The sequence below is a fragment of the Odontomachus brunneus genome, unplaced genomic scaffold, assembly GCF_010583005.1.
Source record: "Odontomachus brunneus isolate Ranch 3 - 2012 unplaced genomic scaffold, Obru_v1 Obru_scaffold_019, whole genome shotgun sequence".
NCBI lineage: Eukaryota > Metazoa > Arthropoda > Insecta > Hymenoptera > Formicidae > Odontomachus > Odontomachus brunneus.
In genome coordinates, this window is record NW_022639469.1 from 1291326 (window position 1) to 1317934 (window position 26609).

At 50.8% G+C, this 26609-nt stretch overlaps 1 protein-coding gene across 5 annotated transcripts in view; it reads right to left on the reverse strand.

Annotated features, from left to right (window-relative positions):
• Window positions 1-309: 309 nt before the first annotated feature.
• Window positions 310-26609, reverse strand: part of LOC116841845 (telomerase-binding protein EST1A) — an 85302-nt gene continuing 59002 nt past the window's right edge. For 3 of the 5 annotated variants that reach the window (XM_032810260.1, XM_032810262.1, XM_032810263.1), the window contains 4 exons: window positions 12516-12678; window positions 7191-7411; window positions 5807-5891; window positions 310-5374 (listed from right to left, as the gene is read on the reverse strand). In XM_032810260.1, coding sequence (XP_032666151.1) covers window positions 5235-5374; window positions 5807-5891; window positions 7191-7411; window positions 12516-12678 — 609 coding nt within the window. In that variant the 3' untranslated portion in view covers window positions 310-5234. The remainder of the gene's footprint in view (window positions 5375-5806; window positions 5892-7190; window positions 7412-12515; window positions 12679-26609) is intronic. The other 2 variants (XM_032810261.1, XM_032810264.1) reach the window with 1 other exon arrangement.

The window sequence follows — 26609 nt, forward strand, 5'->3', positions numbered from 1 at the left end:
CTCGCGAGCCTAAATCTCGCGAACTAGGTAAAGAGCACGCGAGAAAAGTCCGACGGACGAACCGGACCTCCGCGGGGTCGGGTCGCCGAAGTCGCGACGACCTGGCGAGAGCCAAGGCGACGCCAAGTGTGCTCTGGCAGTGTCGCGTTATCGTGCGTTCGAACGTCGCGTTGGTTTTCAACCGACAATCGACTCGCTGGAGTCGAAAATCGTAGGATAAACGCGGGAGGATGATGGGACGGGCGCGACGTGGCAGATCATTCGTTCCTTGCCAGTCTGTGAGGGATAAAAAGAAAAAAAGTAGCAGTATTGTATATACTAAATATCGTATAATATTACCGTATAGGTACATAACATAATAACGCTAAAAGGGGCTCAACGTCACTTTTTATTGAATATTCAAAGTGGTAACACTATAGTAGCGACATTTCTCATAAGTGTAATAAACGATTAGCCTAAAAACTTCCGTTCTAAAATCATCGTCGTCTTCGCGGTTCATCATGATCGTCGTCATCGTATCGAATTGTATCGGCAAATAGCTTTTCCTGAGACGAAATACAAACGAGTTGTGCTTCGTCACATGATAATACACGTATATAGATTTAATAGATATTGCGGGAATCTAGCATAAAATCGGGCGTGTATGTGTCCGTGTGTATGCTGCGTGAATGTGTGTGTGTGTGTGTGGATGCGAGTGGTAGGTGGAAGTGAGAGACTGGTGTATTTATATATGTATAATTATATATAATATGTATATATAATTATATATAATTATATATACCTATATACATTCATAGGTATAGGTACACTTACGGTGTGGGAGTTATCTCGGAAGCGGGAGAGCCGCAGGGCGGGATCCCGCTTCCGGGATACATCGTACTCTAAAAATCACGATGTCTATCTTATATGACAATTGTCTACCTAATAATCAGGCGTTCCAACTTTTGTTTTTCTTTCTTTCCCTCTTCTATCTCTCTCAAGCACGGGCTACCATGAACTCGATCGCGCAAGCCGATCGTTGTCGGCCGCGACAAGATCGACGTATGCAATTTCATAGTGAAAGACCGGAGTGAGTCTCGGATGGAGCTATATGTTACATCGAAACAGCGAAAATGGATCGTGAGCTCGTGAGGGAGGGACGGATGGTCTTATCGTGGGTGGCAATATTATTCGCGCGGGTGGTGAGTCTATTGCACTGCTCTACGTCTATTGCAGAGAAGGGGGCTCGATGATATAGATAAACGCTGTGTGATATGCTCGGAATACAATTGCAAACTATACCCTGATTGTTATCGTACATCTAGTTGGCGGAGATTATCGACAAACTCTCCCCCTTTCGACAAGAGAAACAGACCGCGAGAAACAGACCATCGAGACGCGTCTTCCACTACGTGAAACTTTTCGTCCAAATTTTGCGTACAAACATCCCACTCGTTTTCGTATTACAATCGTAATCACAGCGGCAAAACGATGACTTTATAAAGAATCATGCTGGAACATTAATATTATATGATTATAACGAATTATAATTAACGAATTATTTAAACCAAAATGTTTAACGCGTTCAGTCGATTGTGCATAGACCTTTTCGCGTTCTCTTGACATCACTAAGGCCGCATCCCGCACAGATATGGACGTCAATTGAAAAAAGAGAAGGGGATAGTTTGCCGATAATTCCTTTTGTGTATTGGCGATTGCATGCTGCACTCGCGCAATCGATTTCACCCGGCCACTTGTCGCGTTCCTTCCGCCTCGGAACATTTGCTTGTCTTCGTATGAATTAATTGGTCACTTACGGCGACCGAGAACACGCGCATTAAAAAGTCTACGAATGATATACTTAGAAATTAGTGAAAAATAATGACAGTGTGTGTACATCGTCGGTGCTTTGCGTGAACTTTTATCAACTTCATCGACATTCTCTCTCTTTCTCTCTTTCTCTCCTTGTCGTGGAGGTTCGGATAAAAAATTGAGCTAAAAACGGCGTCGAGGAAGAAGATGGTAGGGGAAAAAGAAAAAAGATGCCAAAGCAAACGAACACGCCGAAGGACGAGAGGTATGAACAACTTCTCGTTCGCACACACAGGCGTGAAGTTCATTTTTCTCTTTCTCTCACCTACTCTGCCTCTTTCTCTCTCTCTCTCTCTCTCTCTCTCTCTCTATCTCTCTCTCTCTGTGTCTCGACGCATCGATTCTGAATCCTGGCGAAGTATCGTCAGCAAACGATACTTCACCGTCTCTGGCGACATTGAGAAGTACTTACGCTTAAATAAGACCTCGACGTGTTTCGCGGAATCTGACTCGCCGCTGCGTTCCCAGCTCGCGATCGTTTGCGATTTTCCGTGGGAAAATTAAAAATCACGAGAAAGCAGCGGAAGAGTCTCCGTGCACGGGCGGGCATTTCTTTTAAATTTTGTCATTCGTGCGACCGAGAGCACTTTCTTACGGATTTCACCGATCGGAGGAGGTATTTTCATATGCTTCTTGTGACGTTAAAGCGACGACGAGCGGACAGCCTCACCCGGAAGGAGGACTTTCTTCTCCGTCCGAACTATGTACGGTTTCTCGAGCGGAACGGCGCGGTGTAACAAAACGATTTCGCCCGGGCTGCGCGGGTGGGCTCTTCTTCTGCTTGCCAAGTCGATATAATTCACAAGAGTTTAGACGATGCTTCCGGATAACGTCGAGGTTTTCTCGTAGATGCGATTGCTTCAGTGTGCCGAACGCTTGATTCATCTCTGCTGACCGACTCTCCCTTTCCTCTCCCTCTTCTCTTTTCTACTCTCCTCTATGTCTAGTCTAATCGCCATTCTCTCCCTCTCTTTCTTACATTCTCTCGCACGCACGCACTTCTTAATCGCTACGGAGCATGTTAAGTAACTACCTTATCTCTGTCGAAAAATAGGACATCGTGTTCGCGCTACTCGATCGGTTCCTTGCTGGTCGCGCGCGTGTCTCGACACCACCGTGCGCTTCCGAGTTTCTCTCCCGCAAGGTCTCGTATACGTATCTGGCAAAAACGAGGAGTACGAAAAGACACGAAGGAAACACCGATGTCGGCTCTCACTCCCGACGACCCGTCGGGCGTCCTGGGGAAAAGTCGCGATCCCGGGGCGTCCCCGCTCGATTCCAATCCGCGCAAGCAACATCGATTGGCGATGCGTGCTTCTCTTTACAAATCCTAATCTCTCGATCGCGATCGCATCGACAAGCACACGTATGGCGTGGAGCCAGGCTGACATCTTGCGCGCTAACTCAACGTCGATCAAGACGCTGCCGCCGCCGCCGTCGTTGTCGTCGTCGTCGTCGTCGTCGTCCTGATCGTCGCACGGTGTCGGAATGATCGCGATCATCGCTCCGAGATATCCCGCCTTCCCCCGTCTTCGATAAAAAGTTAATCTCCGATATTCTAAAGAACACCACGGTTACAGGCGCGCGGCCGATAATTCTCTCTGTGCAAAATCGATCCGCGTGTTTCGTATATTCTTACGCTAAACTTCTAAGTCTTAAGCCGGCGTACCACAAGTGTTAATGTACAAGCCACACAAGCGAGTACCCGCAGGCAATGAGAAGAGGTGCCGCGCACCTCGTTGGCTACGTTGTTTACGCGCGCGTACGTGTGTGGTAAATACGTCCACGGGAGACAATCGGCAAGCGTCTCCGCCCAAAAGCCGACGTACGATCAACGCGCCAGAATACACGTGATGTTGTGTAGCCGAAAAAATTCGTTTGACAATCTTCTTGTGTGGAACCAAATGTGCACGATTGTACCTTATGTGAGTGAGGCAAAAAATTGTCGGTAATTGCACGACGCGCACCTGGCGCGTGAATGGACGAGAACTTTCGGAAACGCGAGCCGCTCCCGAGATCGCCTCTGAAAAGTCATCCCCACGAGCTTGATCGTAGCGCGATCGGTGTCGCGGTTGGATCGATCGTCATCTCTCGTTCTACGGCGATGCAGCGCAACCGGTTACCGCTGTTCATTCGTTGGAAATGAACCGTCGCCGATAATTTAACTTTATGGCAGCTTACAGGTAATGACGTTAATGGCATTAACGTAAGGAACGGAGGGGAGGGTCGTGTCTCCTCTCTTTCTCTCTCTCTCTCTTTCTCATTGTGGAAAATGTCAAATGGGGAATTGCGATGGGACGATGGCGGTAATAAAAAAGACACGTTTCGCGATCGCTGCGAACGAAGGCGATGCCGACACGTATGGTATAAAAGTTTTCTCTCCTTTTTTTTGGCCTTTTTCTTCTTATAGATAATGATGTGTCTCGCGTAACGAAGTGAACATCGCCGAACGGAATCGTGCAAAACAAATCCGGCCACAATAGGCGGCGACCGTCACCGATAAAAACAATCTATAAGTAGCGGCAACAACTGCAAGACAGTAGGGTTTCTTTTTGTATGCTCTTTTTTTACCGTTCTCGTAGTATTCTCACTCTCTCTCTCTCTCCATCGACAAGTCCTCGTTTGTCTCCATCACGTTCTCGCTCTTCCTCTTTTTCTCTATCCAATTTTATCTCGCCACGTCCGTACGCCTGGTTGAACGTCTTTGGTTGCGCCCAACGCGTCTCTCTCGGCTCATCCGTTATACGTCACCGCGCGAAAAAGTTCTCGTCGAGATTTTACGTCTACACGTTCGAGATACACGGGACAGTTGGGGGTGTTGCAAAGGTGGGAAGTGTCACGGTCACGCTCGAGGAGCCTTCGAATGGCTCGGCGTTTCCGGCCGAAGCGACAAGTTCTTTCGAGATGATTTCTTACTAGTCACTCGTACATAGTCATACACCGCTCGCAGTTTTACGCGGCCGCACGCAGATTAGCGCATTCCTTTTCGCTCTTTCATCTCTTTCTTTCTCTCTTCTCATCTTTTCATTCACTCGCTTGCTCTTTCTTTCTCTCTCTCTCTCTCCCTTTCTCTGTGTGGGATATAGAAAAAGATAAAAAAAAAGGCGAGGGATGTGTATCATGTCGGGCGAGAGGCTGAGAATGTATTATATACCCACTTGAGACGCACACTTACGCAATTACAGCGTCGCATGCGCGCGTGCGAGCGGTCGACACGGTAGACAATCGACCGCGAGAAAGATTCGCGACGAGGATCGGTTTTGCATTTCCTTCGGCTTCCTCCTCTCGTCTTGCGTTCGGTTTTGCTGGTCGAGCTCGCGCGGCAGGAACACAGGAGATTTCTCGTCAGCAGAGATAGTTGATCGCGATCACGTCCTGGTGTCTCAGCCGAGTCCGGCCCATTGCATGAAGTCGGGCACTTCCCTCACAGGCACGTCCCTGGCCAAAGCCTTCACCCTGAGGTTGCGATCCTCGGTGAGCAGGACCACCTCCCGTCTCAAACGCCGCGGTTGTCCCTCGTCTGCTGTGGCAATAGTCAAAGTTCCATTTTTTATCGACCTCCCGCTACCAAATGCGACTATCTTTCGTTTGGGTGTTCTTTGATTAATTTAGAGTAGTAAGGTATCTCTCCCTCCCTGAATATTCTTTGATGAAATTCTCGAGGAGGAACAGTCTCATTTTTTTGGGCGAATCTAAGTTTAGAAGAAATGAAAAACTCTTTCTCTTGGTTATTTGACAAATTTAGTCGGTAAAAAAATTCCTCTCAAGATGCTTTCGGACTAGACTAGGATAGAATCGCAGAGACTTCGATATTGCAGAGGCAATTCGAGCGGCGACGATGCGAATCGATTGTCGTGCGCGAACGAAAAGTTCAATCGAAACGGTACTACGAAACCCAGAAGAACGTTCAACAACGCGATTTAGCCGCTCGCTTTGAGAAAACAGACACACATACCTGCGTTAGCTTGGTCTTTGCTGCTGATTCTGCAGAGGCTGAGGCACGTAGTCAATATCCTGTCGTCGTTCCGTGTCAGTCCATCCTAGAACAAAATGCCCGAAATTCGTCGTGTACCGATGAAGTCGCAGATAATCGCGTTCCGTTTCATTTGCGACGAGGAACGCTCAGGACCGGCTTCGGGATTCGTCACAGAGGCCGCCATTAAAATTTGAGTGCTCGCTTCGAGCACGCCGTCGTGCTATTCGACGTGTCAGCGCGCCAAGTGAGCGGGCAAGGTGGCGATAGACTGCGAAAAGTCTTTTGCACGTACATCACGTGGGTGTTCCCGGGTACTCGGCTCGTTATCATAACATTCGCGCTTCAATGAACATCGTCCGCATGCGACTACCGTCTTTCTATTTCTCTTTCTCTCTCTTTTTCCCGACGCCATTGATCTTTGGGGACTAGAAACGACCGTTCGACATTTGTACGGTCGTCTTTCTGTATATAGCTGTTAGAATCGAGCGAATGTCAAAATCCATTCGCTTTATCGCGTCGTGCTTGTCGTGTAGGCCGCAGGCGTCCAGATACGGGAATCGCGGCGACAGTAACGAGCCTTCGATAATTTGTGCGCCCGGACTGCGATTGTCGGGACGGGTTTTAATCGCGTGTCACCGGCGTCTCTTCTTTTTCTCTCTCGACAGAGGAAGTAAATTGGCGCGATGGGCAAAGTTATACGATGCTTGTTTAATCGCGACGGTATTTCGAGCAATATCCGGTAGAAATTCAAATAAAGTCAGAGAAGAAAAATCTATATGTGTGTGTGTGTGTATACGTGTATATATGTGTATATATATATATATATATATATATATATATATATATATATATATATATATATATAAAATAAAATGTGTTCGCCTGTTTCCTATAAAGTTCTAAACCCTTTGACCGATCTAGACCAAATATTGCATAGTTATTTTTTAGGATGCTACGGAAAATATAGGCTATCATATATATAAAACATGAACACCCTAACCCTTCTCTTCGATTTCATCCCCTTGACATTTTGTGATAACGCCGTGTAGTAGTATATAGCTGGTATTGCATAAAACAGAGAAGAGAAATATTGAAAAGAGCTGAAGCGAAGTATTGTATCGTTTCTGCGCTTGGGTCTCGTTGAGAGACGGCGAAATTCGCGAGAAGAGTTTTTCGGTTAAGCGTTAAAGACTCCAGTTAAAAATACAAAACGGCGAAGGATCAAGGCTCATCGAGACGCTCATTCTAAGCCGCGCGGTCAACGATCGATGCAAATTCGCCTTCTAAATACCAGCGCCGAGTACAGTTACTCAAGCAGCCAATGTAAGCGTATCGAATCGCCGGGGTCTCGCTTCTCTCTTACCTTGTCGACGTCTTCCTCCACCGTAAAAGTGCTGGATGTGAGAACGGTGCCTCTCGTGGTTAAGCACCGGATCGCCGGATTTCGGCTTCTGGCGAAGGCCAATGCCGCCTTGGCGCTCTCAGCCACTCGCGCCACATGTTCAGGATTCAGTGCCGCCCTCGACGCCGGTGGACAATCTCTCGCATCGGCGCCTCGAGCCAAACCTTCTAGTTCATTTAGCACTGCAACAAAAAGCATCATTTCCGTCCGTTAACGACGCATAAGGGCTCGATTGCGATGTACTTATTTTCCGCAATGTCGTAAGTTACTCGCGTAACAACGTCGCTTAGACTTGTCGACTTTTTGAATCACGAAATAGCGTCCTTTGCAAAGGTACCTTTAATGTAATTCGTAATTTTAAATATTTTATTATAGCAAAGAGAGAAAGAGAGAGAGAGAGAAAGAGAAATTCGCATTTGCATTCGTATTACGAATGGATGCACGCTTATATACATTCGCTTGAAAAACTGGTTCGAAACTTCCCACATCTCTCTCTTTCTCTCTCTCTCTTTCTCTCTCTCTCTCTCTCTCTCTCTCTCTCTCTCTCGTGGTGTAAAAACGGTTTGCTGCAAATTAGGATCGTTTTCCCTCGGTAAAAAAAGAATCGCTCTCGCGAAGGATCTCAGAGAGAAGTCGTTTCTATGACTACCGCGGCGCATCCTTGCGCGCACGTGCTCCCCCGACGGCATCGATCTCGTCTTCGCGGTCGAGATTGAGGGAAACGAACGGGGTGGCAACGCGCTGCTGAGGCAAAGGACCATCACCGATGACCGCGTACAAAAGCCACTCTCCCTCTCTCTCTCTCTCTCTTTCTCTCCCCGACGATCGGCGCCGCGATCACCGTGGATATCGCCCACGTACCGATCGCAGCTAGGAGGCGGACGATACGCCACCGCCGCCGACGCCGACATCGGGCCAATCGCGGGCGTTTCAGGCCGCATACATGCATTCATGTATGAGCCGTGAGAACCTAACTGTGAACACTCACCGTTGCTCACCATCGGAGCCAGACGGGCCCGTGGCTGGCCGGCTGGTTGGCCGGTCGGCCAGCCGACGGGGTCAAAGGGCAACGCCGGCCGATTTTGCATGATGGCGCACTTTCGTTTTTCGGCCCCACGACCACCGCGCGAATGACAAAAAGGAAAGGGAGAATGCACGAGCAGCGAGGAGGGCTCTTGCCTAAGAAAGACTCCAAGAGAAAGAGGCCCCCTTTTGTTAAGGAACTGTGTAAATCGACGCGGAGATGAAAAGAGGAGGCGCGCGATGAAGAGCAGTCCGGACTCGATATCGCGTCGCGCGTCGTTTATTATGTCACATCCTTTAATCCATTATCTCCGCGCGCAAAGCGACGACGTTGAATTCTTTCGGCGGGAGGATCATTGTCGAGTTGCCCGAGAGAGAAAAGTGAGAGAGAGAGAGAAAGAGAGAGGAGCTTTATCGACTCCATTCGCCACAGATTGCCGGCGTACACACGCGCGCTCGCGCTCGCGCCTACGGGGATGCAATCTACGGAAAATGCAAATAGGAGATTCAGCAAACTTCCCCCGACTCAATAAATTAACCGGCTGCCAGCCTTATCCTCCTTCCAGACCGGCCCCGTAGTAGACAAGGGCGGTCGGCGGTGGATGAAGTCCGCGAGACGGGGGTGCCAAGCGGAAATGGAAAGAATAACTGCCAAGCGAGAGAATACGGAAAACGCCGTTATTTATTACCCGGGACTGCCGACGTCGTTTATCATTACGCGATAAATAATTATTTCGTCGCCGAGAAACGTGCGTTGCAACCGAGTCGCTCGAAGAACGTCGTGGACAGAATTGAGGAAACTTCGTCGCGCGAGGAGGCAAGTGAAACTTGAAGGGGAACGATCTTGAAATTTTAACCAACTCATTTCTTGCCCCTGACACGTAGGACCATCTGCCATCAAACTTTTTTATCACGCAAGGTACTTCTCTCCTTGTGAGTCTTGCTTTCTCAGACATGTTCCTGTTTCATCCGCGGGCATATCTTGCGGTTTCTTCATATATCACGAAACTCGTGGAGAATATCGTCAGAGAGTCCAGCTAACAACGCGATGATCAGTCGTGACCAATCGATGATCGCGATAATCCCCCCGCTTTTGCCACGAAAACCCACGAGTCGACGCGACTCGCGCGTCCTTGCCCCATCGCGACGGCCGCGACCTAGGTTTCGCCTGACACGCGCCTCCGGCACTCGATTCGCGGCTCTTCCGTCAGGAGAACGATGACGAGGATCCCATGACAAAATAGGAGGACGCGCACGGTGACGCAAACTTCCGCGAGGCACCGCGTTCGGATTGGCACCGTGAATCGATTTTGCTGAATCGACGATTGGATCAGCGCTAATTGGCGATAGCAATGATGATTGATGAGCCTTTCGATTTCCAATGGCCTTGAACCTTGGCACTCGCCTTGTCTTGAATCGAGCGCCATGCGAGCGAGCGTCTTCTCAGCGTGTCCAACTTTCGCGATCTCCTCAAGCAGAGAGATCTTCGTCAATCCGACGTTTCGAAAAAAAGGGAATCGATCTCTCTGTGTGACAAATGACTCGACAAATTTAGCTGTTACCATTTTGACACACACACACACATATACAGAGAGAGAGAGAGAGAGAGAGAGAGAGAGAGAGAGAGAAATGTCCGTAATGCGTGCACGACACGTACACGTTGAGCATGAGATAACTCAAACACACGATTGCTGTACGGTAACGGACGGCCGGACAGACTCGAAATGAATATATCACGAGGAATTAAAAGCCTGAGCGGATAAGATATACGCGCCTGGCAATAAATGTTCCGAATGCACCGTCCTATCGTCACGCCCGTAACTCCAGACGCGTTTACCGCACAGCACCGTGAAAATGTCAGCCGCGCCGTGGAAGATTGTAAATTTATCGCTGATTGCGTCTCGCTGAGTAGCGAGTATCTATAAACCCGCCATTAAAAAAAAAGATACAACCGGTCGTTCTCGTCGATGCTGTGCGTCATCGTCGTTGTCGTCATCTACCTGACGATTGACGGAAAGCAGCGTCTCCGTGAAAGACAATGGCGTCAAGACAAAGTCTTGGATCTCAAAATGTGGCGCGAGGTCTCGATTTATTCGGTCAAACCGACCCCATCCGTATAATGGAATTCCTCGGTGCGAATTCACTTATTTACGAGAGAGCTAAGAGTAGCTTTGAAAGGTATTTCTGAAAAGTCTGTTCTAGTATGCGTATGTGTGTGAAGCGCAGTGGATCGAAGTTGGAAGCGAACTCCCGAATTGCACGGATATAAAAGTACCGCGACGTTTCTAATTGATTCACGATTACAGCGCAATTACTCTTCCACAAATATCTCCTTGGAATAGCACGCGCTTTGTTATTCGTTGCGATACGGTAGTACGATTACCGCTATCTAGATTCGCCGTCGCGCCCGACAGTGTTCATCGAAGCGAATAATAATTAACGGGTTCTAATGACGCGGTAAAACGCTTAAGCCACAGGATTTAGCTGGAGCGAGACAGGAGAGCGAAGGTGCCGTAATCACGGGACTTGTCGCGCGAATTCGACCAGACTTTCCCCGAAACACGAAACCTTAGATCGACGAAACACGAAACCCTATCGATTACAAGGTGATTCTCGATGCGGAACGTCGCGCGATGATCTCGACTTTTTATTCGTGGTGTATTCCGTTCATATTCCACGGTTAATTCCACAATAGCCTCTCTATAAAACACGCGTCTGCGCGCGACTCACCGCAATTCGTCAATGCCTCATTTGCAATTTTAAGCGCTCTCTTGAAATTCGTGTAAGACTCGCGTGGACTTCATTTGCATAAATACTGGGGCACTGTTATATTTACATAGCGGGACGCAATATGACGGGCACACTCTAACCGGAATGCGCTCCGGATCGCGGGACTCTGAGTGCGACGACGTCGACTCCGGGACCGTCGTGAATTCGTTCGTGAATCCCGACGCGGGACCGTTAAGGAAAGCGCGCCCTGACAATGGCGCGGCCGCGACCGGCCTCTGTCGAAGGATTGCTCAACGTTAATTGGAGCGGAGGAATCGGCTCGCATTCCTCTGTCGGCATCATCATCCGCCGTGGAGCTGACGCAAGCGCCATTAATGGCCGTGTCAGTCCAGAGTTCGATCCGATCGGACAAAGCCGCGCTTCGTCGCCGGTAACCGACGACGACGATGACGACGATGACGACGATGAAGACGGTGATGACGATAACGACAACGACGACGACGGTGATGAGCGCCAGGGGATAAATGGGACAATTCATTCTCACGAGAGGCGAAAGGGAGGGACGGAAGAGGGAGGTTCCGCGGCAGGTGATGTGTAATGACGATGACCCAATGAACTATCCTCCGCTAGGAATCGGCGGCGATCGTCCGATGGCGAGTCCGCGATGGCGGTGAACGTCGCGCTGTCATCCTCGTCGTAGGAAACGAGGCGAGTCGAAAGACTCTCCGCTGACTCGCGATTGCTTCGACCCGAGACACGCGATCCGGCCGCAGGTAACAGTATTATTTGGAATCAAATCTTGGAAAAATGCTTTTGGTCATCGTCGATATTTTCGAAATTAAGCCCGCGAAGCTAATTGGGACGACACGATGCAACAAATAGCGAGTCACGTAGGGCGTCTCCGGCGAAGGCAACGCCAAGACGAAATTGCCAAAGGCAATATCCACCTTCTTATCAATGATTCGCGATGGTGGCGGAGATTGCGATAGTACACTTGTCGGAATCGTCTCGCAACGGCGAGTGTTTCCAATCCCCGCGGCAGATAGATTCCCGCAACCGATAGATTTTTACGAGCCGAACGAGACAACGAGGTGGAACTAAATTTACGATACATTCGGCCAGGTGTCGATTCGAAGCCGGATTTTCACTCAAGCGGTAAACATAAGTCTCAGTCACCGTCGAAAAGAAAGAGGAAGAGAAAAAGAGAGAGATACGAGATCTTCGCGTTATTTATCGCCGATTTCACGCGTCGCTCTTTCGCACGAAAGGGAGTATTATGCCGAAACCGCGGCGAGATCCACCTTTCCCGCAAGATAATCAACGACCTTTGCTCGAAAAAGTGCTTGCGAGGTCGGAGGTCAAACGGCATGTATATGCCCCTAGCGAATGTGCCACGTGAGACTCGTCGTCGTCGCCGTCATCGTCGCCGTCGTCGCTGTCGTCGATCTCTTGACTCTCCTTTCGCCCCCCTGCTCCCTCCTTCTCTGCCCTCACTCGTGACGACGAACGCGTTGAGATTTTGTTTTCGCTTACCGACAAGTGGCACCATGAGACTATAGATGGGCTGCGCGCCGGAAGTGGCCCTGGCGATGATCTGCAGCTGCGGCAAGTAGTCGATGAAGCAGTTCGTGTCCGGCACCAATTGCCTCGGTCTCACCTCGATCTCCACCGACACCGAGGACTTCTGCAAGATCGCCTAAACATTCCAAAGAAAGACGCGGATCGTTAAACGCAGAGCTAAGCTTGAGTGTAGTTCCAGCTCGCATCGGGCTGGAATATAGTAGGTGCGTTATGTACAGGTGGAAGAGAGGAGAGAGAATTAAGATCGATCAGGGCGATGTTATCTCGGCACGGCCGTAATTAATGCGGACGACATCGGAGATATTCCGATATTCCGCGGCGTTATCTCAATTCTCTGTGAATCAATAGCCGGGCCATTTGCAACCGCACAGCCGAGCGATCATCTCGACCTGCATCCATCTTCGCGATTCTCCTCCTCCTCTTTCTCCTGCTCTCTTGAGGCCAAGAGAGAGAGAGAGAGAGAGAGATGCGCCGCGATGCAGCTCCGTGTGCGAGCCGTGTACGAGCGCGCGCTGCATGCACCTTCCGCGCGCGCAGGGAGGCGCGTGTGCGTGCGTGTCGGAGCGCAGGATGCGGCGGAAGACGCATTATCTTCCAATTGAATCCCACGTATGCGGACGGTGCCTTCGCGAGAGGCAGAGTGGCGCGCACACACCGGCTACGAGAACACAATGTCGGCTCGCCGGCATAACGTGAATGCCGAGTAACCATTGTTGCGACGGAGGCGCTACGAACGTAACGAGGTCCCTGGATGTTGCTTCCCTTCGTGGGACGATGATCGATACGCGGGGGACGACTCCGGGGTTCGTCGTGAGAACTCACGTTCGAAAATATGAGAGAGCAAGGCGAAGAGGCGAAGGGGAGGAAGTGAAGGAGAAGGTGCGCGACCTGCGCTCGACGAGTGTCGTTTTTGAGATGTCAAAGCGCGATTCACCGGTGCTCCGATCGTGGAGACGTTTCCTTCATTAGAATGCTAAAGTATTCGCCTACCTGCTATCTTAGTTCATTAACATGCTTCGAGTTGTGATTTAAGTTGCTTACACCGCGGCGTCTACTTTTGAGCGGTATAATAAATGCGAGAGCGGCTGTTAGTAAGACTCGCGTTCTTCACTATTTTCTATGGTCCCGCATATAATTACGAAGCCGGGGGGCAGTTTATCGACTAAATAAGGACTGATTGTGCCGCAGAAATGATGCGCAATGTCGGCGCATGGCGACAGTCGCGCGATTTTCGGAAGATCAACCGGTCGTATTTGTGAGATTCCTAATCGAGTCGCCTCTGAACGCGTGTATCGTAATAAAATCGAACGGATTCTAAAAAAAAGGTATAAAAATAATCCTCGTATAAATTAAGTAACTTCTCAAGCCGGACATTCTTCTGGGGTCGTGAGGGGTTCGAGGACCTCGCGAAAGAGGGTTAGAGAGAGAGAGAGAAAAAAGGGGAGAGAAGGAGATATAGTCCTGGCAGTCGGTACGATTATCCACAACGGTATCTCGAGAATTATTCAAATTCGGGCTTCTCCGAGATATCGGTTTAACACTATGTCCGCGATGCGGCACGTCGCACGAGTCGGCGAAAAGCATGCGCGGAATCCGAAGACGAGCCTAATTGCTCGTGGGAGCACACGGACGGAATGCAAAACTAGAGAGGTTCGTGCACGCGCGATTCCGTGACGTCGTCAGGCCGCGCCAAACCGCACCGCACCGCACCGCACCGCAGAGCGCGCTATGCCGCAACGTGGTGTATGCGAATGTCATACACGTGTCGGCAGCGGGATACATCGACGTCCTATTCTCGGCGCATCCCGTCTCTCTGCCGGCGTATTACTCGCAATTTCCATTCCGTGAAAGGGGTAAGAAACGCCGCCGGCGGGACGGGTCTGCCCATTTTTCGGCGCGAAGCCGCGGACGAGAGCACAAAGAAGTCCGGCGAGCAAACGTTCTCTCGTTCGAATTTGCAAAGACTCTCCCACCGGGACTCTATGATCTATTTATAAGCGAGGGTGGTGAAAAAAAGGAGGACAATAAAAATGTATCTGTATGCAAGAACGGCGCGCGGATTTATCACGACGGACGGAAGCGAGATCCAAAGGAGGATGCGCTCGCGAATAATTCCATGGCTTGGCCATAAAGACAGACAGAGAGAGAGAGAGAGAGAGAGAGAGAGAGAGAGAGAGAGAGAGAGAGACTCGAGGTTTAGGTGCGTTTATTTGCGCGAGCGCGCATCGTCGATTATACACATCTTCCGTTTTATAAATAATTCATTGTCCAGTCCGTACTAACGACAGCCCCGTACGACGTTAAGCGGCTCGTTCCCACAGTGTCTGTCTCCGGATCCCGGGCGTACTTTCTCTTCATTTTTCGTTGGTCCACGATCAACGTACTGGGATCCTTCGCAACAGGCTCGTCCAAAAATCCACCGGGGATTTCTGGCAATCTGTAATTATGTAAAGGCGGCTAATGGCATGCAAATTTTTCTCTAAATAACCTGGTATCTCCGAAGGATCTGTTCGATTACGCTCGACAGAGAGAGAGAGAGAGAGAGAGAGAGAGAGAGAGAGAGAGAGAGAAAGAAAGAGAGAGAGAAGAGGGAGAGAGAAAGGAAAGAGAGGGGGAGACGAGTACCTCGTTGGCGAGACGCTGACGTTGGCGCGCTCGTCTAAAATACACGACTCCGTGAATGAATGGGAACAACAGCTGCTTAGATATTCAGATAGATCTAGCAGGTATAATCGTGGACGCGTACTCGGGACGGGGGCCCGGTTCTAATTACGGAGACACAAGCGTCGAGTTGAACGTTCTGCGAAGGGTGTCACGACAAGGAAAATGAGATTCGTCCGGGCGTGACGCTTGCGGAGCGCAATTTTCCAGCGAAATTACGCGGCCGATGCGCGGCCGCGGGGCGATGACAAGCGGTGTAAAGCGGAACGCATCCGTTCGTAAAATCCGGGGGTATACGCTAATTCAACAGAGCGTGTCGTTTGTTACGCGAGAGACGCTCGCAATTTTTTCCTCGCCTCCGGCCGTAACTCACGCTCTATCTAATCGCGTAGTATCATCGCGCGAGACAAACGGCATCGCCGCCGTGTCGCGGGAGCATATTCTTTCGGAATTCAACGCGCTGCTCCCCCTCGCTGAGTCCCGTCTCTCATTACGGCGCGCTGTGCGTGCGACAACGGCGTAAAAAGCCTGAGGAATTTACTCCCGTTTAAAGTATTCGTGAATTCCTAAACGATGTGGCGTGTACCGTTGCACACTCCCGCGAACACGTACCGCCGTTCCCTGTACCTCTCTCCTTCTCTCTCTTTCTCTCTCTCTCTCTCTCTCTCTCTCTCTCCATCTTCCTTTATTTCTCTCCCTCTTTGCTCGCGCGGTTCTCGTCACTTTTTTTCCCTCCGTAGGCCCGGTTGAACCTCCTCGCACCTCGCGCCTCGCACCTCGACGAGAGCTGCTCGGTCTGCTCGTGAGAACCCTCGTTGAATCACGCATCGCGGCCCCTACGCCCGCGCATATTAAGCGCACACCGACACGGGCCTTCACACGGTCGAGCGGGCCCGCGCCCCGTAACAACATTGTAAATGCGCAACACTCGCGGAAACGTACCTGGTAACCGTCGGGGACAGGTTCGCAGATCGTCCGGCGGGACCGGCGAGGAACGTGCGCGCGTGCTCGTGCCGCGCTCGAGCGCGGAATAACGCTTTTCTGCGGGAGAGGAAGACGGAGTCATCGACTCCGTTCTTTTTCTCAGCGTCGCCGGGTGCGCGAAACGTCCCCGAGACCGACGATCGAGATTTTCGGCCCGAGGGTCCCCTCCACTGATCGCGGACAACTCTTTCGCGGCGCGAGACGAGAGAGGCACGTTATTTCAGTCAGACTTGGCGAATTGCTTTTTTTTTTTGCAAAACGTGCTCGGGGGGATATTGCAACGTTCTCTCGGATAACCGTTCTCATCATAATGGAGAATTGATCCCGCGAGAAATCGAAGTAACTTCCAACAAGTAGGTTACGCCAAGAGTGTTGTAATATTTCTGGAGTCGAAGCACTGAATAAATGAAGCGGCAGAAGCACGAATGGAAGACGGAATATCAGATTCCGAGAGGATCCCCGCACGACGCTACGGATGCTCCTGAATAATATATCGTTGACCGGAAAAGATGGACCGATAGGTATTGGTGCGCGCGCGCATACACACATACACAGTCCCAATATAGCATCGCGTACGCGAACGCAAGCGTAAGTTCCGTGCAGCACCTTTAAGAGCTAGAAAGACACAAATAGAATCGAGTCTATTATATCTTCCAAAAGGACCAAGAAAGCTCCCTCGGGACGCCACATCGATGGACGAAGGTGAGCATGAAAATTTGCCGGTAGAAGTAAACGAGTCGCACAGCATATCGCCAAAGAGAATAAGGAGACGCGAGCGATTAGTGGTAAATGTTATAGCCGGGCGAGCACGTGGGCAGAGGATGAAAGTCGATATTTTCCATGAGTCAAGAAAATCACTCTCGATGAACGAGGTCGAGAGCCATTACCGGCGACGTCGTACGCCCATCGGGAGTGCACGTTGCCATAAATCAGACGCGTGAGCCAGCCTCACCGGTCGCCAACGATCCGCGTGTATCTGTTGCCCCATAATCGTTACATCTGTTACATCGTAATCGTTATCGTTTCAATTATCCGCGTACCTGGGCCTGCCGAGGGAGACAGCGGAGTGAGAGCGAGCGAGAGACAACGTAGACCGACTCGCGCAGGTGCAAAGCGCGGACGCGCGCGTTCCCCTCGTGTGCAGTCGCGCATCCGCATAATTCTCGCATTACACCGAGGGTTAAGACGTTTCCCATAAGGGAGGCGGCGCATTGGCCGAGTGGCGATTTTATTGACTCGACCACGTTACCACGTGGCGGAACCGTGGCGCGACAGGTAACGTGTTGTCAACGTGTGCGCCGCCGCCGCCGCCGCCGCCGCTGCCGTCGCCGTCGAGAGCGGGCCGAAGAGGAATCCCAAGTGCCGCGGTAAATCGCGGCCGATACGATCTTAAACCGCCCATTCTGCCCGCGTATCGCCGTATACGTATTTCGCGTCGCGTACTTGGGCCTTCCCGCCCCGGGAGTTATGGATTCGTCGTCGATAACGCGCGGTACGAGCACTTGGCGCGTTTCGGATCTACGGGCGCGATCGCGTCTCGCCGGTCCCGATGGCTTTCCCTCGATAATTAAACGTTTTGCGCGGCCTACCCCCGAACACTTTATAATAAATGCTAATTCACTTCGCGGGGCCTCATTTGCATGCATATGGAAAGCTCGTTACGAACATGGTCGAGCTGACCGGCAGCACACGCATGAAATACACGCGGCGATAACGAGGCGACGGCCAAGTTTTCCGCGACTCCGCGAAAATCGCTTGCATCGCCGTGGCGGGTCGCCATTAGCGCACGCGGAGAGTCCGGGCGAATAACGAGAGAAATAGCGGGAATGAGAGAGAGAGAGAGAGAGAATGAGAGAAAAAGGAAGATGGAGAAAGAATAAGAGAGGAAGAGAGAAAGAGAGAGAGAATGCTAATGGTAATGAGAGAAGCATTCGGAAAGGAAGGGGCGAGCCGATCGAAGGTGGAAGCTGCGCCACCAAGCGAGAAAGGGGAAAGGGTGCTCGTAATTTCATTCTGATTTTATTGGCCGCTCCACCCCGACGGAATTAGCGAGCCCCGGGTTACACGGGGGCGATATATTACACGGGATTGCATTCATAAATGCGAGCAACGGTTGCGGCCGCGACGGAGCCACTCCGCGCGCGCGCACGCCTTCGTAATGGCGCTCGCAAATCAGATCGCAACCACCATAAAGTACTCCCACGTGAGGATCGTTCGCGACGACAACGAGCGGAACGCCCGGAGGCTCCTTCGGCTCCCGTTGGGGCCCTCGGGACCTGTTGGGACGACAAAGCGCGACGTCGGGAATAAATCGCGAGAGGGATTTTCGCGAATTAACGCGAGACCGCCGTTGGAATTTACCGTCTGTCGACGCGCACGACGGGTTTATCGGGGCCCGAGAATGTGTTGCCTCGATAATGTCTGCGTGAATGTCTTTAGATACGACTTAATATTTAAGGATCAAGTGCGCGCGATTTGTCGAGTAAACTTTAGATGTGAAGTTATTACCCAAAGCAGGTATTCTGAATTATGTACTCGCTCCAATCTTGTTCTGCCGGCCGCTTTGAAATCAGTCGAGGTGCTCTCGACCCTTCGTTCTCCCCGTTCTATCCCTTGATCCCTTCGTAAAGGAGAAGACAATATCGAAATTAGTTTCACGTCCCCTTTTCTTTTATGTATTGACGAAATAATAAAGAAACGAGATGCACCGAAAGCTCCCTAAAGAGCGAAAGACTTCGTGACGAAAGTTCATTGACGTAATACATCCGCGAAGAGCGAACTGCATTACGGACATGGATCCGTGCTTCCCCTCGGAGAGGGTCCGCTTCAGCTGCACTGAGAGTGCCTCGTTGCAAACATTGACATTGTCACAAGCTACACGAATCTTTTTCCCCTTTCCGCCGTGCTCTTCCACCTTCTCGCGTGCGTAGGAAGCCGAGAGCGTGGTAAAAAGAGAGGCCTATCGCTCCAAGTGTACAATGAGTAAAAAGAAAAGAGCAGCAGCAGAAAAAGAAGAAGAAGAGAAGACAGTCTGTTTGCACTGTCGATGACTGAACTAATAGAAACGACGAGAAGTGGTACTCGCTTTTCGATTTTCAAAGGCGCGTCGTCGCGTGCATTCCCCGGATATTTCTGGCGCCGATGGCGAAGGTAAATTGAAAACTGGACGAGCACGAGGAAAATGCCGCGAGGGGCCTGGCATCGTAGCACTCACGTCGATACAGGAGCAGCCGAGGACGAGAGAAGAAGGTGAGAAAGATGTCGACCTTCCGGGCGAAGCCCGGCGAATCGGAAGGAAATTCTCGCCTCCGGCGCGACGGGATGGTAAAGTAAATTGTCGTCTATGTATACGAGCGGAAACGATGTCGCGGATGCCAAGCGGCCCGAAAGCTGTCAGAGAGGCAGAAAGCCTGGCAAAAAGAAATCGAGAGCGGTGAAGAGAGCAAAAGGGAGACAGAAAGGGTGGATGTCAGAACCGGGGAGACAGACGCGACGTAAAGTGGAAGCGCACTCGAGGATTTCGCGTATTCGAAAATCTCGTATTTTTAGCTTCTCACGTTCTAAAGAACACATACACACGCACAGTCTTCGTTTATGTCTATTACAGACGCGGCAAATTATTTTCTCTCTCTCTCTCCTTATTATTTCTTTTTTACTCAATTATTAAACTTTTTCCTAATGTGGACAACAAAAAAGCCACGATCTGCAACGAGAATTGCGACGAAAGCAGAACTCGTCTGGGATTCTGACATTCGCGAGGACCATTCGCTCCGCGTGGAAACGTGTTAAAACCGTACTCGAGCGGGTTTGAACATCGACAAACGGGGGCGTAGACAAGCGGGTGATTTTATTGGATAGGTCATTCCCTGGCGAAGAGAGACTCGTCGACGATGACCTTCGATGCGACGGTGCTCCCTTCGGCGAGAGTGCGCGACATAATTCATTTCACGGCAAATTGGCGTAGGGCAGAGGCGCGCAGTTTTGGCGGCGGGTTACGACACTCCGGGGAAACGAGCGTTCCCTAATACCGCGGAAATTAAAGATCGGTACTCCCGCGGGAACGTGGAGCAGCCATTACCCGCGCCGACGTCGGGGGACCGGGCGAGCGTAGTGTCCTTCTCCCGTCGGCGACAGTCGACCCTTATATAGTTCGGGCCGGGGTGACAGTCGAGAAATGTTATCTCGAGTTTGCGGATGATGCGGAGGTGGAGGGTGAAGCCCGACCGCGTGCGGCTCCCGCGGGACCGGACCGACTCTCGTAATATCTCGACCATAAATGTTTGAATATGACGGGGCCGGTGTGTAGCCGTGCGCGTGTTACTACGCCCTCGCCTCGGCGTCGTTATGCATCAGCGACGAAAGACAGAGGATTTCGGACGGCACGGGAGCGAGAACGGCCGCCTCCGGGATAGGCGCCGCATATAAAGCAGAGAGCCTCCTGCAGCTTTAATCGGCGCGTACTCTCCTTCGCGCGGCAGCCGGGAATTACATTTCTCGCTCGGCACACGCGCGCGGCTGTATTACGTCAATGAGAACATAAACATTTCAATGAGAAAGATAATATATCTTTTTTCTTTGCGCACTTGTTGAAAGAAACGACTTGCAGCTGCAAACGCACGAGTCGGTGAATTCTCACGCGAGATACTCTCTCGAACAGGTCCCGCGCGGCATTATTAATAACCAAAAACAAAAGAGCCGAGTCTCTCTCTCTCTCTCTCTCTCTCTCTTTCTCTCGTAGTGACGAACGACATCCACGTTCTACGGCGGGGCTGATATTAAAAAGACAACACGGAGATTTCGCGGACGTCCGAGGCGTTTTACGTCCGCGGCGAGAGATGAAATTCGGGACGTGCGCCCCGTCGCGCGGCCACACAGTGAAATATAAGTTCACCCAGCGGGAAACGCATCCCGCGAAAGGAGAACGAGCGAGAGACCGTCACGACAGGTGTCTGTCTCCTCTCGCCGTACGTCCGGCGGGATTTATTTCTCTGATAGGTATAATTTATTCATACTCCGTTACCCTACACGCACATACATACACATTTACGCACACACCACGCGTGCTCATCCCACGTAAGAGGCGCGCGCGCGTCTCCGGCCCTCGCGGAGAAAGTAACAAGAGCGAACGCGCCGTAAATCACAATAAAGCGTATCGTTTATTAACGACCTCATTTAAACACGGCGGAATAATGCCGGCAAGAGGAAGAGGAGGAGGAGGAGGAGGAGGAGGAGGAACGTGGTGTGCGAGCGACCAGCCCCGAAAAGCCGCGTCTCGCATGCATTTTGCATGCAATCCCACCGGCCATTTATATTCCGGCCGTTGCCCGAGCCTGTTGCCTAAACGATCGCCACGGAATCGCCGAATGCGCGCGATAAATTATCCATTATGCGGAGAATACGCGAGATATCGATTGGCATCACCCCCGGTGCCGTCCAGCCACCGCCGCCGTCGCCACCGCCGCCGTCGCCACCGCCGCGTACAGCCGGCAACGCAACAATACGGGGTCCGCGATGCCCCGGAGCTACTAACAACGCAGTACCAACAACAATGGCGAGCGTCAAAACGCTGTGCACCGCGTCGACGACGCCCGACACGTCGATTGTTACCCGCTGGCCCGTCGGCCCGGCTAATTAATTGAACAACGATAGGGAGTTTCGTCGTCGTGGCACTCGTGCGAGTGCGACCTCCCGAGGAATAATACGCTAATGGAATACTAATCGGCTCGTTGTAGTCGGGGACGAGCTGAGAGTGTCGTCGCTGATAGAAAGCGGCGTCAATCAAGGACTCTTACTTTCGCGTCGCTGTCACTTTTACGAGCGGCGATTCCGCCAACGGAGCGAATGACGTCGATCGCGCCGATGTGCTGTCGATAATGAGAAAATATGTCGAGTTTGCGGTTGGCGCAAGTTCACGCCGAGCCCTTCGGCGCTGACAACTTGAAGCGCGCGCGTCGAACCTCAGAGAGGTGCTCGAAAGGAAGCGAAGCGAAGTCGATGTCGAGGTCGGCGGCAGCAGCCGCAACGGTCTGCAACAGCCGCTGCTAGAAGAGCGGCGCTAACAGAAGATAATTACTTTAGAGTAATTAGCTGGCTAGAGCTCTCTTTCTCTCTCTCCCTGTATCCTCACTCGGCGCGCCCGTCTCTCGCCCTTCGCTCGTCTTTGTGTCTATCCGTCTGCCTTCGCCCGTTCTTTTCAACTCTCGCGCCATCGGTAGCAGACGCACGCCCATAAAACGTAATTGCTTTTCGGTTTAATTACGCTTTTTATCGGCCATTTGTCGCGCACGGATCCGGCTGGTGCGCGCGCGCGACACGTTACAGCCGCGATCCTCGTGACGAATAGTATTATCTCCTTCGCGAAATGCGAAACGTCGTCATCGCCGCCGTGTCGTCACACATCGCGACCCCGTTTTCACAGTTGTCGAGACTCTTGAGCACCCTGTGTGCAAACTACCCGCCAGCTATTAATAAGTGTGTGCGTGTGTGCGTGCGTGCGTGTGCGCGCGCGCGCGCACGCACACACACAACGCGCAAACGTCCTTCTTACCGTGTAGAAGACATCGCGCGCGAGACGCACATCCGTCTCGTAAAAATATATGCACACAAACCTTTTCTCTGTCTCCCCCTCTCTCCCTGGTTCTGTTTTTTTTCATTGCTATGACCTCAGACGTTAGTTTTTGAAATTACGTGTTCGTGAATCACGGCGCGTTAACATCAAGGACATCTTCAGTGCGGGAAGAGCATCTTGAGGATAGCCGACGCGATTCCTCGTAGAATGATATAGTGGCTAATTTCGAACGCGCGCGTGTCCTTCTATTTTTCGCGAGACACCATTTCTTTCGGGCAAGATCCGTCGCTGTTAATATATAGCAGCCGACGTCTCTTCCTCCCTCCCTCTCTCTCTTTTTCTGTGGCGTTTCTCGCGTTGGGACGGAATAAAAGTTAGATAAGATACCGAGGGAACGAGCATAATTGTTGGGCGAGCAGGATAATGGAAATTAATTACTGAGGACGCGAACGGTATTCTTTATTTTAGCTATTATCTTTAGCTGGCGACGAGACGGGGACACGTACTCGTCCTTGACTGCGAACCGTTCGTACGCGACAACGGAGGTAACGCTTGCAAACGCGAAGATTGCGATTTTCGCGGTTGAGCAGCGGAAGGAGGAGAGGATCGAAGAGAGAAAAGGATCGCGAGAGTTGACACACGACGTCGTGATCTAATCGGGCCTGCGGAAAAATCGGTTCCGCATCGGCCGGAGGAACTAGTCGATTGAATCGCGGCGTGTAAAGGCGGCTGAAAGGACGGAAAGCGGCGGAAATTAAACGCGCTGGCACGAGAGGCGAAATTTCATGCGATCGTCGTAATTTGCGCAGTTTGCGAGAGAGGCAAAATGGAAGTAGTTCGAGGAAATTATCTTCGGTTGCGCAATTTTCGTTCGTTCATTCGCAGTCCGGGGAACATCGGGCTATTAATTTGTACATGAGAGTCTCTCGTGCGCGCGCGCGCGCACTCACGCACGCGAGAACGCAGAAAAAACGCGATGATGCCGCACGGCAAGATAAATGAAAATTTCGCATATATGAGCCAATAATGATCTTAATTACGACACGTAAATTGGGGGTACGGCCGGTTTAGATGCACGCTAATGCGGACGCTTCCTCGTCGAAGCGTGCAGTAACTGCGCAAACATTCGTCGGACTGCACGGCGAATAAAAGGAAACCGCGAAGGAGGCGAAGACCGAGGAGAAGACCGCTTCCCACATCCACGAGGGGAAGAGGGAGAAAGAGAGCGAGAGAGCGAGAAGGAAAAGAGACAGATAGTACGAGAATAAGAAGCGTGAGAGATCGCCTCGCCATTTCTTTTTTTTTTCAAGGTACGCGAGTCGAAATTTTTTAACGGTGCTCGCGGCGCTCCTTGTCGGTCGCGAATTTGGATATACGTGCGGAATATAGACGCGCACGTATAAACGGAAACGGAAACTTTCACCTTAATCGCAACGCGCGGAGAAGGTCGATAAATTCAATTGGAAAAATGGCGACGAGTTGCTCGCACTTTTTCTTAATGTGCGGATCACTTGAGCGACTCGACCGTATCGAGAGACGTTTCTACGGAGAAAAACTTTACGGCGCACTCGATCGTCTTTTACACAAGCTCCCGACGTTCTGTCTGAAGTACCTTTTTAATTTAAGCTTAGAACTTCCAAGATTGCTAAAGCGCGTTCTCTGTCGTTCAGCGAGATATACGATTTAAATCGAGAGGCAGTCGTTTAATCGAATAATTACATCGAACGTTGAATTTCTTTTCCCGGAACACGCCATTCTCCGCCACTGCCGCCGCCGCCGTTAAACACCCTTTTTTACGGCGCCCGATTAATCCTCGTCGACAGCCCCGTTAATTCGCGCGTTAAATGTCGGAACTTTTTCAACCACTCGCTCCGAATATCGTCCGTTTTTCTCACTTTTATGTACTCCCGCAGTTTTTACACGGCAACAACTATGACGGTTTAATTGCGCTCGCTAAACTAATCGGGCACGCGTATCCTCTAAACTATTTTAATACCTGTAATAAAATAACGTAACGCAATCTAGGAAGAGAAAAGAAAGCAAAAAAGGAGAGAAAAGAAACGCGACATACCGTAGTTTACAATAAAGTCCCCAGTGTGAATGGGGACTCTATCTATCTATCTATCTTATCTATATACATATCTATCTATTTATCTATCTGTTTATCTATCTATCTATCTATCTATCTATCTATCTACCTATCTCTCTCCTGGAAGACATCAACAAGCATAACTTTACGAATGTTCGCGATCTAATAACAGAAATACAAGCAAACGAAAGAGGCAGTGGCGACGGTGGCGGAGAGGGTGGTGGCGCAGAGGAAACGACAGGATGGAGATTCCAGGATAACCTTCGCATCCGTGGTGAGCACCTGAACTCCTCCGTATATGAAGCGGATTTAATTGGCATAATAAACCTTTAAATAGAAACCCCGCGCGCGAGCTCGCATATACACACACATACACAGAGAGAAGCGAATGGCGTGTTAAGAGGTCGTTGGAGCCGTTTCCTACCTCCTCGCGCTCTCGCGCAGCCAGTTTAGATACTCGAGATCCGAGTAGCCGAGCACCAGTATACGGCGTTATTACGCTGCGGGTTGAAAGAGTCGCGAGAGGTATTGACGTATAAGAACGCAGGGGAATCTCGCGCAATAAACGCACGGCATGCGCTGCGCGAGGAGACGTGAGTGATGGTTTCATTTCGGTTGCGACTCGGGAACAAAACGTCCCGTGAACGCACGTGCGCGACAAGACGAACTGTATTATCATCCATTTAGCATGTTCATTTCACGTTCGTCTATTTTCCTCTCTTTCTCATTGCTCTCGCACGAGTAGCAGGCCCGCATTAATAGTCGTCACTTGAGATATTCAGGTCGGAATTTAGAGTTGAATTTGAGCTTCTTTATTCGAAGCTTATAATATATGCGACATTACATTTGTAGTCGCGATTAGCGACTAAGCTAAAAACTCACACTTGTCTCTCGGCATTCAAATCTGAGTATCCCAACCTATGAGGCAAGTTTCAAGTTACGACCATTGATGCGGGCCTCAATGTCTCGCGTTCATTCTGAGAAATACACATGGGTCAGTTCTTCTCTCTAGGTTCTTGAAAATCCGGCGTAAGCGCGACGCGCGAGTCTGGTTGCGAGGCGAGCCGTTTCGCTGTTAGCGCGTCGAATCCGCGGTGAAAACTTCAATGCAGCCGCAGTTGGCACGACTTGACAGCGCGCAGGGAGCCAATAACATATCTGTGCGTATGTACGCGGCTAAAGAAAAAAACGTCTCGAGGAAATGAATCGCTTCTTGCAGCATCCTTCGTATCACGGTGCGTTACCGTTAGCTCGGCCCTTGCGAGAACGCGCCGTCGTCGGGTTCTTTCCGTTCTTTTTCCCCGTGTCCGTAGATCGCGCCCGGTCATCTTCGTCGTCCGACCGCAACGAAGCGAACCCGTTCGATATTTCAACAGCGGGAGACACACGCTCGCACAGGCGTAGCGAGCGGTTCTCTATGGAACCGGGCTGTTCCGTTTCTCTCGACGCATGAGACGCATATTAACGCGTTTTCGTGCACACAAACGAGTCGTGAGTCTAGTCGAGGTGAGAAAGGAAATCTACTTATGTCTTAAGTAGTTCGCGTGGAGACTTGATCTACAGGAGGAAAAGCGATCCCGTGGAAGAAAGCAACGCGTCTCACTAATTGTGAATAAATAAGCTAGAATTTCCCGAGGGATCGTCGGAGTGCTCATTAAGAGCGACTCGTGAAAAGCGCAAATTCTCTCTCTCTTCTTCCTCTCTCTCTCTCTCTCTCTCTCTCTCTCTCTCTCTCTCTCTCTTT